This window comes from Eutrema salsugineum, unplaced genomic scaffold, assembly GCF_000478725.1.
Source record: "Eutrema salsugineum unplaced genomic scaffold, Eutsalg1_0 scaffold_6, whole genome shotgun sequence".
Lineage (NCBI taxonomy): Eukaryota > Viridiplantae > Streptophyta > Magnoliopsida > Brassicales > Brassicaceae > Eutrema > Eutrema salsugineum.
The window spans coordinates 2,545,158-2,560,347 of NW_006256547.1; the positions used below are offsets into that span (position 1 = coordinate 2,545,158).

Genomic DNA, 15,190 nt, shown 5'->3' on the forward strand with positions numbered 1-15,190 from the left:
AATCAGCTTTAGTATTGTTAAATGATAAAATCACTGATAAATTAACAATGCTGGGAAAAGTTACATACAGTAAATGAATCAATGTTGCAAAATAGTATGTTCTTTTCTATGAAAAATAATAACTCTGATGAGATCAAACCCAGTTTTGCTAATATTTATTTAAACCAGAACCGGTGAAAGTATACCAAGCCTAAAACAAAGTTGGAAATGTTCATCATATTACAAAAGATTTATGTATGGCGTACCAGCAGTTTCACATATCGAACTAATATAAGATCAAACACATAACAATTTGAGTTCTGACAAATCATAATATTCCGAATTCTGACAGTTTCTCAAATTAAACTTGAAAAAAAACAGAGCAACTTCAAGATCAGTTCTCAGAACTGCAAGATGTGTCTCCACCAGATGAAGAAGACGACTCGCTGTTAAGCTTCTTCATCTCCTCGTACGCCCATTCAAGTCCGTGACAGTAATGCAAAGGCGGATTAAATCTGGTATCACTTATGTCATCCGGAAGAAACGCACCATTCTCCACAAGAAACTTGACGGCTTCTCTCTTGCGCTCTTTGGCTGCAGCGTGGAGAGGTGTCCACCCGCAGGAGCCCCAGGTTCTAGCATCGATGTTGGCACCACGTTCGAGGAGCAAATCCATGACTTCTATGTGGCCTCCCTCGGCTGCAAGGTGAAGAGGGCTCACTCCTTTTGATTTTGGTCCCCATGCTAGAGCGTTCACGTCAAACCCTTGGTCCAGAAGCTGTTTCACTGATTTCAGATCGCCTTTCCTGGCTTTTATGTGCAGCGGAGTCCAGCCTCTGTCATCGACATTTGATCTTGGGGATCTGCGTCTAAGAGAGTTACGCCTGAGCGAGAATGCAACCGGCTGTTCTTGGAGCATTTTGGGTCTGAGCTTCAAGTTCAGGTAGAACAAGCTTTGAAAGTAGGATGCGTGCTTGTGTAGGACTATGAGACTCGGATAGGAAATAACCAAAGCAGACTTCCTCAAGAACTCAGTCAGCAGGATAACTTACTCTATGAGAGGACACAGATTTACATGATTTTTTGGTGTAAATCTCAACCAAGAATATCAAAAGCAGTGGCTAAGGGTTTGCGACAATATCCAGAATAGATACTGAAGGAAGGCAGACTAATGTAACTCAGTTGAAAGGGAGCAACTAAATTAACGGGAGGCAACCGAGTGATTGGCGATGCAGTAAGGGAAGGAGGGATTCAAACCAGGACCAAAGACACTAAGCTTTTGAAGAATCACAGTAAGAGCCATAGACAGGGTAGAGAAGATGAGCATCACTTTGAAATGATTAGTGGCGAATCCTACTGAAGCTCGACCACATTGAGACTGAGAAAACCTGATCTATGTGTTTACCCCAAAACTCAGCCAAGAATGCAAGTGATGGGAAATGTGATATTACCAGATCTGCCAACAAAAGAATGGACAAGAAAACCAAATTAGTGAAACCAGATGAACAAAACAAAAGCAGAAAAAGCCTCACAAATCTTTGAGGTAATAACACCAAACCACCCACACAAATATGAGCTAGTGTAGAGTTTTCCCTATTTAACGTACAAGACACCAAACCCAATCAGAGCACTATTGTAGTCTTTGGAATCAATACAAATAAAAGCATCACACTTGAAAGTCAAATCAATCTAATCAAGGAAACTAAGAAAACGTCGATCACCAATCAAAGAGATCAAGGGCACCCAATTCCACACCAATCAAAACAACTTCTAACAATAATGAGGAACTTAAGCATACGAATCCAACGATTCATCCGAACAAAACCGAGAAAAGTCCATTTTTTTGAGAAAAAAAAAGAACAATGAAACGATAAGCAAGGATTTTCACGCATACTGAATCAATGAAAAGAAGGGATAAAAAAACCTGAGAAGCTCGTACCGTACCCAGCGAGGAGATAGAGAGAAGCAGAGATGGTGGACACCAAACTCGGAATTACAGATTTTCTTCTCGCTGAGGAATATAGAGTTGGACCAAGGGTTTTTTCGTCGAGATAGAATCGGATTCTCAGAAGAAGAAGGAGGCGTGACAGAGAGAAAGACGAGTTTTGTTTACTATATTTTGTTTGTTGTCGAATTTGCCACCTCATACAGCTTAATTAAAAAAGGCTTTCACAAATAAACGGGCCTGAATATCTGGCCCATTATAAAACGGTTTTTCTGGTAATTTCCCGGTTCGATTTCGTGTAACCTAGGTTTGTGTATATTAACCTTGGAACGGAGAAGCTCAACGCCAAGCTCGCTTTGTTGACGTGCGTAAGTGAGCAAAATATACTCGTGGCTCGGGCGTTTTCAATTTTGGTATGTATATCGATTTGAGCTTCCGTAATCGCCAATTTCTGTGTTAATTGGTATATAACTATCGGTGAATTTGGTCGGATCCTATTGCGATTTATATGTTTTAGTCTCTGTTTGTTGTGGCTGCAGTTTAATCGGATTTTGGTGAAGTTTACTTCTCTTCTACAATTCATTGTGAACCCAATCTTCATTTCAATTTTTTTTCTTCTCAACTCCACTTCTTGGTTCGTGTAAGCTGTTCTTAGAAGTAAAATTGGATCTTACGGTTTTTATTTGCCGATATTTCTCTTTATCGTAGCTTATATGTTTTGTTTTGTCTGTAAAGCTTTAGTATCGATTTTGTTGGAAATTTTTTGGTTTTATTGGTTCTTTTGCATAGTTTTTATAATAAAGCTTTTTTTGGTAATTTTGGAGCTTGTTCTTACATATGAATTTACTGGAATTGAATGCTGATAATGAATATCCTCACTGGTTAGATAGATTTTCTGGAGAAAATCAGGCCCTTCTGCTTTATGATGATGTTCGTAATCCTTTTCACTGTCTAATAATTGTTCGTTTCATATGTCAAAGTTTGTGTCTTTATCCCTAATCTGGACTCCTTCGCTTCCTTTTTTGGCATTGCTAATCAGCTTCCTGCATTCCCATTAATGTAATTATGTATTCTTACAATGATTGTATCTGAGCAGGCGTTGTATAATAAAGGGTTAGTTTCAATCTTGCAATGGCATCGAAATGTCAAGTCCGTAGCCTATGTCGTTCCCTTCTTCGAGCGGGACGTCAATTCCCTGACTACAACATCAGGGAGTACACAAAGCGAAGGACTTTGGATGGGTTCCGCATGAACAAGAGTCTCACTGACCAATCAAAGGTTAATGAGGCTTATGCTGAAGGTAAAGCACAGCTGGAGGTTGTAGAGAGGGTGCTCAAGGTCTATTCAGCATATCCTCCCAAGACCAAGAACATCATGGAACTCAAGCTTCAGTAGATGTATGTTTGTCATTTCAATACCCTCAAAAGCTATTTGTTTATTGTTGATTGGTTTTTGAGTTTTTATTGAGAATATTATTGATGAACTGGTGGTGTTTGACACTGATTATTAATTCACCTATTCCTTATTTCCTCCCAACATTGCTTTGTGCACTTCTCATCGAATCTTTTTGTCTTATGTCTTTCAGACCCTACCAAGTGAAGAGAGGACACTATGAAAGAGTTTCTTGTATTGGAGCAGAGATAGACTGGAGAGAATGAAGAGTTCGTGGCGTTGATTGTTCTTAATAATCTCAAACGATTCTGCATTGTTTCATAGAAAAGTCCCCAACTTTTCTGTAGTTTATGTACTCTTATGTCCATGGTTAGCGCTGATGCTGTTAGGTTATAAATCTGGGATTCAAACACATTATTATTAATCTATTGTCAGAGTTTCTAAAGAAATCTTTCTGATACAGAAGAACAACAGCAAAATTGCTTGTGTCCTGGACAAACGTGAATTTTTTGGTTTTAAGATCAAATACAACATAGAGTAAAAAGGTATATAACATGATAAGAACCGTTTGGGTTTTTAAGGAACAAGATCAAACGAAAGAGGTAGAGAGTGCAACATAATATCTCTGTTCATCTACTTCCCGAGCAAACGGCGGCCCCGTTGGTTAGATTGTTGGACTCTGAAGTTGAGTTCGTCAACATCATCATGAAGATGATCAAGTCCTTTGTTCTGCTTTTCGATTTCACTTCCCATGTCAACTGCCATGTTCTTTAGCTCGCCCAGTAGATCACTCAAATCCGAAAGCCCATCGTCTTGCTTAGCTTTCTCCATCTGTTGTAAAAAAAGAGTATAAATAAATTTAGCAAGATTAGAGACAAAAAGACAAACTTTTTTTACTCAGATATTAAAGAAGCTAGCTTCGGAGGTTCATCAATGTCTCAAGTTTGGATCTTTGTGCATGTATGCAACACTCATCTCAGATGCGAGAGTATAATAATGTTCCTCTGAAAGAAAAAACAAAAGAAGAGAAAGGGGAGAAAAGTCCTAACCTCCACTTTCTGATAGGCATCAGCTGATTCAGGGAGCGGTTCTCGGGTTCTTGATTGTGCTTTCGGTGCCGGGTTCAGTCCCAGTTTTTCCCTTTTCTCCAAGTGGTTAACTCTTCTCGTTGGTGAGTGATCTACGCCGAACACAAAGAGTGGGAATATCATGCAATTAGGAAAAAAGGTAAAATAGCTGCGAGAATAATCGAGGAATCAATGACCAAGAAGCAAACCTCTAGTTATGATTGGACCATCTATAGAGCGAGTCTTCTTTGGCTTCCAAGTCTTTGAAAACATACCTCCAAGGCTTCCAAGAAGCTTCTCACCCTGAAAACCAAATCCACAAAAGTAAGCATCTCAATCAATAAAACTCCTGTCATTCTTACTCCACGCCAACTAATATCCTAAAAATATAAGTTTTCCATTAGGAAAAGGAAGAAAAAGCTTACTCGACTGAGATCATGATCTATTTCAACAGCTTTATGGTGCGTCCTTGTGATTTGCTCGCCCTGCTCGTGCAACATGACCAAAGTTCTGGTAGCATCTGACCTTATATCTTCTGCTACCTTGAGACAACCCTGTACAGATTTCGTCGTCTCTTCAGCCTTGTACACAGCGTAACCCTCAAGCTCCTGAACCGACTGGTTTTCAATACCTCCTGAATCTCGGAAATTGTTCTTGTACTGATATCTGGAGTTGGAAGTCAACGACTGTTTCGATGAGCTATATCCTTTCTCAACCTCCTCAGCATCAAAAGGGTTTGTCATTTCAGCCAAAGAGGGTTCAGAGGACGTCCTCTTCGAAGGGTTAAGGGTGTGTTTGTTGTCCAGTTCATCATCTGAATCAAACGGATTCGGCTTGGAAAACTTTTGAAATCCAGGATCAACCGAGTTATGCTTGGGAAGCTTTGCCGGTGATTTCCTCAAACCAAACATTCTCTTTCAAAGTAATATCACAGAACTTGTTGCTTCGGAAAAACGAACACTTGGAGGATTGCTAACTAATTAATAAACGTTCCTGCAGAAAACCAAACAGTAATCAGAATTGATGTTGTGATTCTAACTTCTAAGCTAAGAGAATAAGGTAAAGCTTTAAAAAACGGTTTTACGATACTAAAGCTTTAAACTTGATCAAATCCAAGACAAAACAAAACATATAAGCTACGATAAAGAGGAATATCGACAAATAAAATCAGTAAGATCCATTGATTCCACTTCTAAGAACAGCTTACATGACAGTACAACACATCACTAGTATAAAACAAACTCCTTTCAGATATCAGGTTTAAACCTAATTGGGGAAGAAGAAAAAAAAAAAGAGAGCGCAGGCATATGAAGCGGCTAAAGAAACAAAAGTAAGCAAAATTCACAGAAGACTATGATAGCCCACACAAAAATTCGCTCGATACTTTCTCTAATTCTCTCTGCATCGAGAAAACAAACAATCTTCGAGGAAAAACTGAAGAGGAACAGAACAAATCGAAAACCCAGGATCTATGAGATGGCGAAACAAAAGGAAAAACTAAAATTGAGCACAGCGAAACTGAGAGAGAGCAGATCGCGGTTACCTGGATGAGCGAAGAAGTGGAGTAGAGAGAAAAAGAAGAAATGAAGATTGGGTTCTTAATGAATTGCAGAAGAGGACCAAATCAATGCGAAGAAGAAGAGATCAGAGAAAGGGCAAAAGGATTTAACGCGGAAACGACTAGGAACGACCCACGAATTTGAGTTCAAAGTCTTTTGGGTTTGTGTTGACGAAATTTATTTAGGAGAGATTTTTTTTTTTTAATAAGAGGAAAACAAATTTTGGAGAAAATCAATAAACGTGGGTACAATAAATTAATAAAAATTATTAAATCTAAACGGTCATATAACGCTCTTCTTTTTTTCCCTCCAATCTTAAAAAACAAATGTCAGTTTCTAACAAAACTATTACATTGTGAAAATAATGATAATTAGTTAATTACTATATTTAAATCACATTCGTGATTCGTGGTTATATAATCCTAGGAATAATTGGTTCTGTTTCTTATAGGAGAATAGTCAGTATTATATTTCCCAATTTTTTCCCCTTTGTTTCTGTCTATTTTATACCAATGATTTTACTTTATTGTGCATGAGCCATCCCAATTTCGATTTCGACGTCTGGGGTAAGTTGTCAACTTGTCATCCAAAAAGAACGTTCTATGTTGAATTTGTCAATTAAACATATTGTACCCAAAATATCCTACTTGAACAAAATAAATTGTTTGACAATATATATCTATACGTATGCATATGATTTTTTTTGTGTGTGAAAACGTATGCATATGATGTATGCCCAATTCATCACATTATTTTATCTAATACCAGTTACACAAGTAGAAAAGCCGAACGTTCTCGTAGATATGATATTTCGATATATCAGATACATTGATTTAAAACGTATACGAAAAAATATGAATCCAATTCAATTGGCTCTTACGTTTTGATCATAAGCACACGAATTTATACTTCGACCCAAAGAAAGAAAGCCAAGAGCCTCATAATTTGAGTGTTAAGCTTTCGATTTGTTTTAGTTAGCTCAATATGTCAGAATTGCTTTTACGTTTTGATCATAAGCCAAATATATTAAAACTTAACAATAATTGTATGACTGGTTTTCTTTTCTTCTATATACTGTATACCAAGTTAATATATTATTATTATTATTACTATTATTATTATTATTATTATTATTATTATTATTATTATTATTATTATTATTATTATTTATGAAGAACAAGTTGGATTAGGTATTTCTTAAAGTCCAAGTTGGATTAGGTTTAGGTTAGACAACAAATTTACAAGCCTTTTGATTAATAATAATACACATGACTGGTTGTTTTCTTTGACCCATTCATTTATACAAGACTTTGCACATACATGATACAATTAGAAAGATTTTTTTTTTCAGAAAATAAAAAGGAAAATACAGTATTGGGATAGAAAAAATGGGCCATTAAAATAGGCCCAACTGAACTAGACTCATCACAGGCCCATAAAATATCGCCGAAGAGCAAGTAGCTTTGGTCAATGACCGTTGCCTTCCAATTTCCACAGTCACCTCGCTTCTTTGGGTTCTGGAAACGCACCAATTGGAACCACTTTACTCTCAATATCTACTCCTCCTTTAGTGCTTTGACAAACTTCTTTGGTATTCTCTTGTGCCTCCTTAGGCTGATACCGTAGCTCTTCCAACACGTCTCTTGGATGATCTTTCTCTTTAAGGTTTTCTTCTAAAATTTTCTTATCATCAAAGAGAACCTGTTTTCAGTGTTTAAGATGTATCAAGCTCTCATGCTTTTGAGTCTCACATTCATTCAAGTCTAACTTAAGCGTAAACCAAAAATTCTTCCACTTACCTCTGCATGTCTCTTTACGCTCTTAGCGTGCTTTTTGCCCATCAGATGAGACTCGAAGACGATTGGATGTACGCAGATAACGTTGCAAATACTACACACATATACTTCAGGTTCAGCTCCATCTTTATTGACATTGTCCTTCCCCTTCTTGACCATGTACTCCTTGAGATGCTCAGTCGCTCCTTCGGGGTTACTTTCAGGATCGCCTGAGTTCATTTCTAGGTGGTTCTGATTTGGTATACTTAACTCCCGGGTTAAATTTGCATCTCGTGGAAGTTCTAGTTTCTTGATAATGCCACCAACCCATTCTCTGTAGGGTAACATCTTAGGACCATTAGAAATGAGAACACTTCAATTTACATAATAAAGAACTCCAAGTTGGAAGCTTTTACCTAGCTTCTTCAGGGGCCGAAAACTCAGGGTTTAGTTTGGCGAAGATAGACTTTGCATTTGGAAGAGGTTTGTTCTCATTCTCAAGTACTTCTTCAAAAGTTTGACAATTTTCTTCGACATTTCTTTCAGAGGTGGCACATCTCTCTCTGAGCTCCTTGTTTTTATTCTCTAAGCAGTTAACGTTCTCAAGTGCCTCTCCAGGCTGAATTCGGAGCTCCTCAATCATTTCTGTCGGGTGACCATTATCTTGAATCATTTCCTCTTGAATTTTCATATCATCAAGCAGACCCTGTTTCAATAATTAATGTATCAACCTTCATGATTTTGATTTCACACTGAGGCTCTAGAGTTGAGGCTAAAACAAACTCCCTAATTAAACTACGAAACCTGAGATTTTCATCCAAAAAATCAGTATCATAAAGTAGTGACTTTAGCGAAATCTAACACTAACTTACCTCTGCGTGCCTCTTAACCATATTAGTGTGCTTCCGGCCCTTAAGATGAGACTCCAAGTCGGCAGGCCAATCACAAATAACACTGCAAAGGCTGCAAACATATGGTTCAGCTCCATCTTCAGTCTTCTGCTTTTTACTCTTCTTTCTCTTCTTCTTCGTGTTCATGTCCTCGAGATGCTCAGTTGGTCTTGCAAGTGAATTTTCTAGCTCACCTGGCTTCATGTTCAAGCCAACTTTTAGCATGCCTTCCAACTTCCCATTTTGTAAAGGTTCTAGTTTGTTGAGGATCCCTTCAAACCAGACTCTGTTACACAAAATATTATTATATCAGAGAAGACTTCAAAATTTGACACTGAAGAAGCACTATTGAATTTACCTCAATTCTTTGGGCACCCGAAAGTCACGGCTTAGTTCACTGAAGACACAAGCTACATTTAGAGGAGCTCGCTCCTCACTCTCCAGCCTTTCTTTAAAATCTTGCCAGAACTCTTTACCACTCCTTTCAGATGCTGTACAACTCTCCATCAGTTCCCTGTTTTGTTTTTCCAAGTACTTCATAGACTCTTGGGCATCCCGAGACTGAAGGTCATTGTCTTGAACAACTTCTTCAATGTTTTTAACATCAACGAGAGCCTGCTCCAAAGTCAATAAATAATAGAAATCAAGCTTTCTATTTTCACATTTGGACTCTAGTATTAAGGACGAGAGATAAAATTAAATGTTTCTGAGAGATCTTGGACTCTAGTATTAATGACTGCAGCACCAAAAAAATTAGAAATACAAGCTTCAGATAGTAAAAGGGTTAAAACTTGCCTCTGCTTGCTTCTTCAACATAGCAGCACTCTTGGGATGAGAATCAAGGGAAGCTTGGGTAGGACACACGACACTGCATGAACTGCAATGTGCACTTGCCTCAACTCTGGCTTCAACCACCTTATTCGTCATCTGCACGTCCTTCTCATGACACTTACTTGGTGCTGCAGCCATATTTTGAGGCTCACCCAACAGTTCCAAGTTCTGCTTCAGCTTCCACTTCAGAACCAAACGCACATCCAGTGGAGAAAGATAAAATGGGGTCAAAATTTGATATCGAGATATTTTCTTTCAAAGGCAAACAGAGCTAGAAGCGAGAAAGAAAAATATGTGGTCAAACGTTTTTGACTCAAATAGACTCTATCGCCAGACAAAGACAAGTGTATTTGATATAGATATCTGAAAGCCAAGAAATGGAAAGGCGGAAGAAACAGAAAGTTCTTTTTGGCTCTCAAAACTAGGATGCTTACCTGAGCTGCGTGTTCCTTACCCGAGAGATGCAAAGTGAAAATTTCAAAGCTTTTGCAAGCAACATTGCATATTTTGCAGAACCAGGTAGATTCACAAGTTTCCCTGCAGTTCTTCTGAAGCTTCTTTCTTCTTGTCTCCTGTTGCAAGAGCTGATTCGGGGCATCTTGGCTGGGTATTTGAGAGTCGTCAAAGAGCCGTGAGTATTCACACTGTGTGAGAGAAGCCCCACTTGCCAATAAGCTTCTCCAGAGCTGTGTGAGAGGAGCCCCACTCACCAAAAAGCTCTTCCAAAGCCATGTGGTCTTTGCAGAAGCGACCAGCGAGGCTGAAACTTGTTGAGGGTGAACGAGAAGAATGTTGTATCTCTTCATTCGCAGCCGGTGAAGAGCATCGGAGAAGTCTCCATCACCGGAGATGAGCATTATATTAGCCGGAGCAGGATTTTCCATCACCCACATAAACATATCCACCAGAATCTTCTTGTCGCTCGCGTCTTTCTTTCCTGTTCAAGAATGATACCAAATCCAATTTCTTTGATAAGAAAAACAAAAGCCAATTGAATCTAGAGAGACGGAGATGATGAGATTTAACCGGAAGGGACGTGATTGAGAGAGATTCCAGAGGAAGAGATAGCTAGCTGGACTGAATTAGGGATGAGACTGGTGTTTCCATAGGAAGAGATGGAGAGAGGGCCACAGTAATTCATAGTATTCAGAGCGGAGCTGAATTTCTGAGCTATCCCATGAGCATCAAAACCATTGGGAACCGGACAGTTCTCAATGTCCCACCAAACTGATGTTTTGGCCCTAGCGTACTCAGCCTCCGCGTTGCTCATTATCTCCGCCGCCGTGTTCACCGTCGTGATGACACGGCTCTCTCTCAAACACAGCTTAGTCTCTCACACGCTCCTTTGATATTATTGAAAAGACGACAAAAAGAAAAGGAGACTAAAAAAAGTAAATAAAAATGACTTTATTTTAAGGAAAAAAAACATAACGACTGATTATTGAACAGTGAGCAATATATTTTCGTTAAGTTTTCTTACATTATTAGGCACCTAATCATGGGGTATCAGACAACCTAAAATTTTATGAAAAAAAAAAGATCATTCGTTGCAGACAACATGAGTTTAACAGTTGTTTTAACTCTTTGTCTTTGATCCCCAAAGGCGGGTCCAAAAGTTGTCCACTTGGACCTTAATCTCTTCCCTTTTGCCAGCCACTCCTGCAGACTCGTTTCCAGGTTCCCGTGATCTTGCTTCGGCTTCGGATTTTTGGTTGGACTCATCTCCCAGCTTCTCCTTCACCACATTCACATCTGGTGGCAGTTGTAATCTCTCAGGAATCACATCCAAACACCCTCTGTAACCCCATATCCAAGTAATCATTAGATACACGCACATATATATACTGATCAAAATTTAAGACACAACTCCTCTGATTGTTGTTGGCTCGTACCTTGATTCTTTAGGTATTCTAGACTCTCGATTCACTATTTCAGTGAAGGCATGCGCTAAGTTCTCAGATATGGGGTTAATCTCCTTCACTTCCTCTTTATCTTCTTGTCCTCCTTGAAAAACGACATGATCGTCGATCTTTACAAGTGTCTGCTCCTCTGTTGTTTCTTTTTCTTGATCGCTTTCGTCTCTTGTTTTCCTTGAGTCGGCAATGAGTACCTGTTCCAATGCTTTTCGGTCAAATTCTTGTCGACTTCTCCTTGAATCAACAAGTGCCTTCTACAACAATATTCTAGTTTAACATCTTTATCTTTGTTTCACTATACTGCTTTATAGGCTTAAGAGTCAGATATAATATATACTCCGTTACTTTCGATGTATCAAACCTACGGAGACATGTGTAATATTGACACACGAAAGAAAACCAAACAGTAGAGTTATAAACTTGCCTCTGTTTGCTCCTCGACCATGGCAGCATGGTTCTGAGTCTGACTCTTCAGATGAGAATCAAAGGCTGTTTGGTTTTTGCACATTACCTTCTTCGTTTTCTCTTCATTCTCCTTAGAAAGCTTGGCCGGTCCCTTACACATGTTTTCGTTCTTGTCTGATTGCAATTCCAACTTCTGTCGGTGTTTTTTCCCATAGATATGATTTGCATATACAACCTTGCTGTCGCAGCTGATCTTGCAGACTTGGCACCACACGGGCTGTAAAAGCTCCGGTTCCTTTATAAGTTTGGTTGAAACGCTGGACTGAGCATCATCACTGGCTACTAGGGCAACCTACATCAAGAATAAAAGTCAGATGGGTTTGAATTTGATCAACAATAAAGAGGCACAACAAGAACTACAGTCTTTTTTTTTTTTTTGGTCAAAGCAAGATGTACAGTCTCTACCCGGTTTTTAGTACTTGAAAAAGGTTCTTTTACACTGCTTTTTGAGGTGCCACTGCCACATATCTCTCTGAAATCTTTGTTTTGCTTCTCTAAGAACATAGGATTCTCTTGAGTTTTTTGAGATTGCAACTGAGGCTCTGCAATTGCTTCTCTTCGTTGATCCTTTTCTACGACAGTTTTTTCTTGCAGCTTCTTAGAATCAATGAGTGCCTGATCCAACGCTATTATATTAGGCATATACTTTACTGAACTGTCAAGTTTTTAATGTTAATTGAAATCACAAATTCTCGAATAGCCAAAAGTTAGAAACTTGCCTCTGATTGACTCAGCATGGCAGCATGCTTCTGACCCCTTAGATGAGAATCAAAAACAATCTGACTCTGGCATGTCACATTGCACAAACGGCAAACATGGTAAGCATTAGGTATAGGCTTTGCAATTGTTTCTCTTGGTTTATCCATTTCTCCGACACATTTCTCTTGAAGCTTCTTAGAACCAATGAGTACCTGATCCAACGATAATATATCAAGCACATGTTTTTATCTAACTGTAAAATTTTGTGTTTATAAATTCCTAATGCTAAGTTCAAATAAAAAAATTCTGAAACTTGCCTCTGATTGACTCAGCATGGCAGCATGCTTCTGGCCCCTTAGATGAGAATCAAAGACAATTTGACTCTTGCATGTCACATTGCACAAACGACAAGCATATTCAGGATTTGTTTTAGGCTCTGCGATTGCTTCTTTTGGTTGATCCTTTTCTCTGACACCTTTCTCTTGAAGCTTCTCAGAATCAATGAGGGCCTGAAACAACGGTAATATATCAAGCATTACGCATACCACACTGTAAAATATGGTATGTTTGTAAATTCCCAAGTTCTTGAAAAGCCAAAAGTTAGAAACTTGCCTCTGATTGACTCAGCATGGCAGCATGCTTTTGACCCCTCAGATGAGAATCAAAGACAATTTGACTCTGGCATTTCACATTGCACAAACGACAAGCAAAGTCAGCATTTGGTTTAGTCCTACCTTCACTCGCATTCTTCTTACTCTTCATTTTCTCCAAAACCTCCTTAGGAGGCGCAACTGGTCCCCGTGACACGTTTTCAGACTTACCTAATTGCAACTCCAAGTTGCTTCGGTGTTTTTTACCATATGTGTGCTTTGCATATGTCTCTTTGCTGATGCAGCTGATCTGGCAAACATTGCACCATACAGGTTCCACAACCTCTGCTTCCTGTATAAGTTTGGCTGAAACGCTGGCCTGAGCTTTTCGACTGCCTACCAGCGCACCCTGCGTTAAGATACCATTTTGATGCATATTTCTTCTCATCTCTTGAGGTAATCCTCTCTGGTTTTCACTGGCTTTGTGATCCTTAGCATCTCCAGCGTCAGAAGTAGAACCAGTTGGTTTGCTGGACTGAGCTTGTTCAGAAGCTGGATCTTTTGACATTTCTTGATTAGAGACATGACAGCGTCCATTGTTGACCAGTCGCGAGGATTCACCACAAGTAAGAGGAGGACCCCCCGATGCTAGGCTTGTCCAGAGCCATACATTTTTGGCAGCAGCAACAAGCGGCACAGAGGCCCGTGGAGGCTGAGCAAGAAGAATCGTGTACCTCCTCATACTAAGCTGGTGAAGAGCATTGGAGAAATCTCTATCACCAGAGATGAGCATGAAATTAGCTGGTGCAGGGTTGTCTACAGCCCACAATAACATATCCACTAGGATCTTCTTATCGCTCGCATCTTTCACTCCTGTCCAGACCACCAAAACAGCACACATTCAATCTTACGTCTCACCCTAACACAACTTATAATATAACCCAAAAAGATTGAATTTTTATTACAATCTTCCAACGCAAAGCAACTCAAAAATCAATTTCTGGAACAGCAAAGAGAGAAGAAAGCCAAAGACTAATAGGAAGGATCCTGGATCATCATCATGTCTCACCCTAACACAACTTATAATATAAAACCAAAAAGACTGAATTTTTATTACAATATTCCAACGCAAAGCAATTCAAAAATCAATTTCTGGTACAGCAAAGAGAGAAGAAAGTCAAAGACTAAAAAGGAAGGATCCTGGATCATCATCATCTAACCACAAACAATAACCAAAATCATAGAAAATCAACAACCCAAAATCCCAATTCCAGGAAAGAAACAAAGGGGGGAAAAAACCTGCAGGAACGTGATTAAGGCCAACACCAGTAGAAGAGAGAGCTTGCTGAACAGCGAGAGGGATTAGAGTGGTGTCGCCATACGCGGAGATTGAGACAGGTCCACAGTAATTCATCTTCAACAAAGCCGAGCTCACATTCTGCGCAATCGTATATGCATCCCAACCTTTCGGGACCTCACAGTTCTCTATATCCCACCACACCGACGTTTTCGCCCTCGAGTACTCGGCCTCCGCCGTTGTCATCGCCGGAGATTCTAGAGAGAAGAGACACAGTTGTTCTTCAGATGAAGCAAGAGAGTGAATGAACAGAAGAAAAAAAAATTGAAACTTTCTATCTCTAGAGTCGGAGATCGGAGCTGGCAAATCTCACATCTTAAGTAAGAGTGAAGAAGTTTCCGATTTATATCTAAACCATCTTTGTATCCGCTTTTTTTTCAATTATTGTTTTTGTACGAGCAAAAGTAGAAGAAATACACTGTAATTCAACTTTTTTTTTTACATTTTGTTTTACAAGCCACGTCAGCAAATTAAAAGCGCGCCAATCAGACAATGAGATACTGCTATAAATAAAGCCTATGATAGCCGTTGTACGTAGGAGGATGTATCTCCATGACTCCATCGGTAATCAGCAGGAAAAAACACTCGAAAATAGGAACTGATAATTAAGCCTATTTATTAGTAACATTAATAATTTGTCCTACTATAATAGATACAGGCATGCCTAATCCGTTCCGCTATCAAGTTATTTTCCTAGAAAAAAAAACTCTCACATTTCCATTTCG

The 15,190-nt window shown here is 39.1% G+C and overlaps 5 protein-coding genes across 9 annotated transcripts; 1 reads left to right on the forward strand and 4 right to left on the reverse strand.

Annotated features, from left to right (window-relative positions):
• Nucleotides 1-201: 201 nt before the first annotated feature.
• Nucleotides 202-2,076, reverse strand: LOC18011957 (phytochrome-interacting ankyrin-repeat protein 2). 3 transcript variants are annotated; one of them, XM_006394465.2, is made up of 2 exons: nt 1,924-2,076; nt 202-1,435 (listed from the first exon to the last, which is right to left on the reverse strand). In XM_006394465.2, exon 2 carries the CDS (start codon nt 896-898, stop codon nt 374-376), a length of 525 nt encoding a protein of 174 aa, XP_006394527.2. In that variant the 5' UTR covers nt 899-1,435; nt 1,924-2,076; the 3' UTR covers nt 202-373. The 3 variants fall into 3 exon arrangements, with proteins under 3 accessions (XP_006394527.2, XP_006394528.2, XP_006394529.2); XM_006394466.2 differs by having other exon boundaries at nt 1,919-2,076; XM_006394467.2 differs by having other exon boundaries at nt 1,904-2,076.
• Nucleotides 2,077-2,220: 144 nt separating this feature from the next.
• On the forward strand, nt 2,221-3,776 carry LOC18011958 (LYR motif-containing protein 4B). Of its 2 annotated transcripts, none has more exons than XM_006394469.2 (3): nt 2,221-2,337; nt 3,021-3,321; nt 3,510-3,776. In XM_006394469.2, exon 2 carries the CDS (start codon nt 3,056-3,058, stop codon nt 3,317-3,319), a length of 264 nt encoding a protein of 87 aa, XP_006394531.1. In that variant the 5' UTR covers nt 2,221-2,337; nt 3,021-3,055; the 3' UTR covers nt 3,320-3,321; nt 3,510-3,776. The 2 variants fall into 2 exon arrangements, with proteins under 2 accessions (XP_006394531.1, XP_024007002.1); XM_024151234.1 differs by lacking the exon at nt 2,221-2,337 and adding an exon at nt 2,539-2,558.
• LOC18011993 (SNAP25 homologous protein SNAP33) lies at nt 3,731-6,110 on the reverse strand. Its single transcript, XM_006394468.2, has 5 exons — nt 5,927-6,110; nt 4,809-5,376; nt 4,593-4,686; nt 4,366-4,496; nt 3,731-4,147 (listed from the first exon to the last, which is right to left on the reverse strand). The coding sequence occupies exons 2-5, from the start codon at nt 5,292-5,294 to the stop codon at nt 3,950-3,952; spliced, it is 909 nt and encodes a 302-aa protein (XP_006394530.1). The 5' UTR covers nt 5,295-5,376; nt 5,927-6,110; the 3' UTR covers nt 3,731-3,949.
• A 1,065-nt stretch (nt 6,111-7,175) lies between these two features.
• On the reverse strand, nt 7,176-10,769 carry LOC18011998. The gene is made up of 8 exons (XM_006394471.2): nt 10,465-10,769; nt 9,873-10,375; nt 9,403-9,621; nt 8,966-9,222; nt 8,590-8,893; nt 8,134-8,423; nt 7,742-8,051; nt 7,176-7,643 (listed from the first exon to the last, which is right to left on the reverse strand). The coding sequence occupies exons 1-8, from the start codon at nt 10,706-10,708 to the stop codon at nt 7,440-7,442; spliced, it is 2,331 nt and encodes a 776-aa protein (XP_006394533.1). The 5' UTR covers nt 10,709-10,769; the 3' UTR covers nt 7,176-7,439.
• An 82-nt stretch (nt 10,770-10,851) lies between these two features.
• On the reverse strand, nt 10,852-14,822 carry LOC18011994. Of its 2 annotated transcripts, XM_024151433.1 has the most exons (9): nt 14,779-14,796; nt 14,408-14,662; nt 13,131-13,981; nt 12,836-13,027; nt 12,539-12,730; nt 12,225-12,434; nt 11,779-12,111; nt 11,331-11,548; nt 10,852-11,234 (listed from the first exon to the last, which is right to left on the reverse strand). In XM_024151433.1, the coding sequence occupies exons 2-9, from the start codon at nt 14,649-14,651 to the stop codon at nt 11,015-11,017; spliced, it is 2,460 nt and encodes an 819-aa protein (XP_024007201.1). In that variant the 5' UTR covers nt 14,652-14,662; nt 14,779-14,796; the 3' UTR covers nt 10,852-11,014. The 2 variants fall into 2 exon arrangements, with proteins under 2 accessions (XP_024007201.1, XP_024007200.1); XM_024151432.1 differs by having other exon boundaries at nt 14,408-14,822.
• Between the last annotated feature and the right edge of the window lie 368 nt (nt 14,823-15,190).

Coding starts and splice junctions, on each gene's coding strand:
- LOC18011957 (XM_006394465.2), bottom strand. CDS start 898: ATGCTCCAAGAACAGCCGGTTGCATTCTCGCTCAGGCGTAACTCTCTT.
- LOC18011958 (XM_006394469.2), top strand. CDS start 3,056: ATGGCATCGAAATGTCAAGTCCGTAGCCTATGTCGTTCCCTTCTTCGA.
- LOC18011998 (XM_006394471.2), bottom strand. CDS start 10,708: ATGAGCAACGCGGAGGCTGAGTACGCTAGGGCCAAAACATCAGTTTGG. Junction 9,223..9,402: donor TGTTGAAGAAGCAAGCAGAG/GCAAGTTTTAAC, acceptor ACTTTGGAGCAG/GCTCTCGTTGATGTTAAAAA. Junction 8,052..8,133: donor TCGGCCCCTGAAGAAGCTAG/GTAAAAGCTTCC, acceptor GTTACCCTACAG/AGAATGGGTTGGTGGCATTA.
- LOC18011993 (XM_006394468.2), bottom strand. CDS start 5,294: ATGTTTGGTTTGAGGAAATCACCGGCAAAGCTTCCCAAGCATAACTCG. Junction 4,497..4,592: donor TGGTCCAATCATAACTAGAG/GTTTGCTTCTTG, acceptor TGTTCGGCGTAG/ATCACTCACCAACGAGAAGA. Junction 4,148..4,365: donor ATGCCTATCAGAAAGTGGAG/GTTAGGACTTTT, acceptor TTTTTACAACAG/ATGGAGAAAGCTAAGCAAGA.
- LOC18011994 (XM_024151432.1), bottom strand. CDS start 14,651: ATGACAACGGCGGAGGCCGAGTACTCGAGGGCGAAAACGTCGGTGTGG. Junction 13,982..14,407: donor CCTTAATCACGTTCCTGCAG/GTTTTTTCCCCC, acceptor TGGTCTGGACAG/GAGTGAAAGATGCGAGCGAT. Junction 12,731..12,835: donor CCATGCTGAGTCAATCAGAG/GCAAGTTTCAGA, acceptor TCGTTGGATCAG/GTACTCATTGGTTCTAAGAA.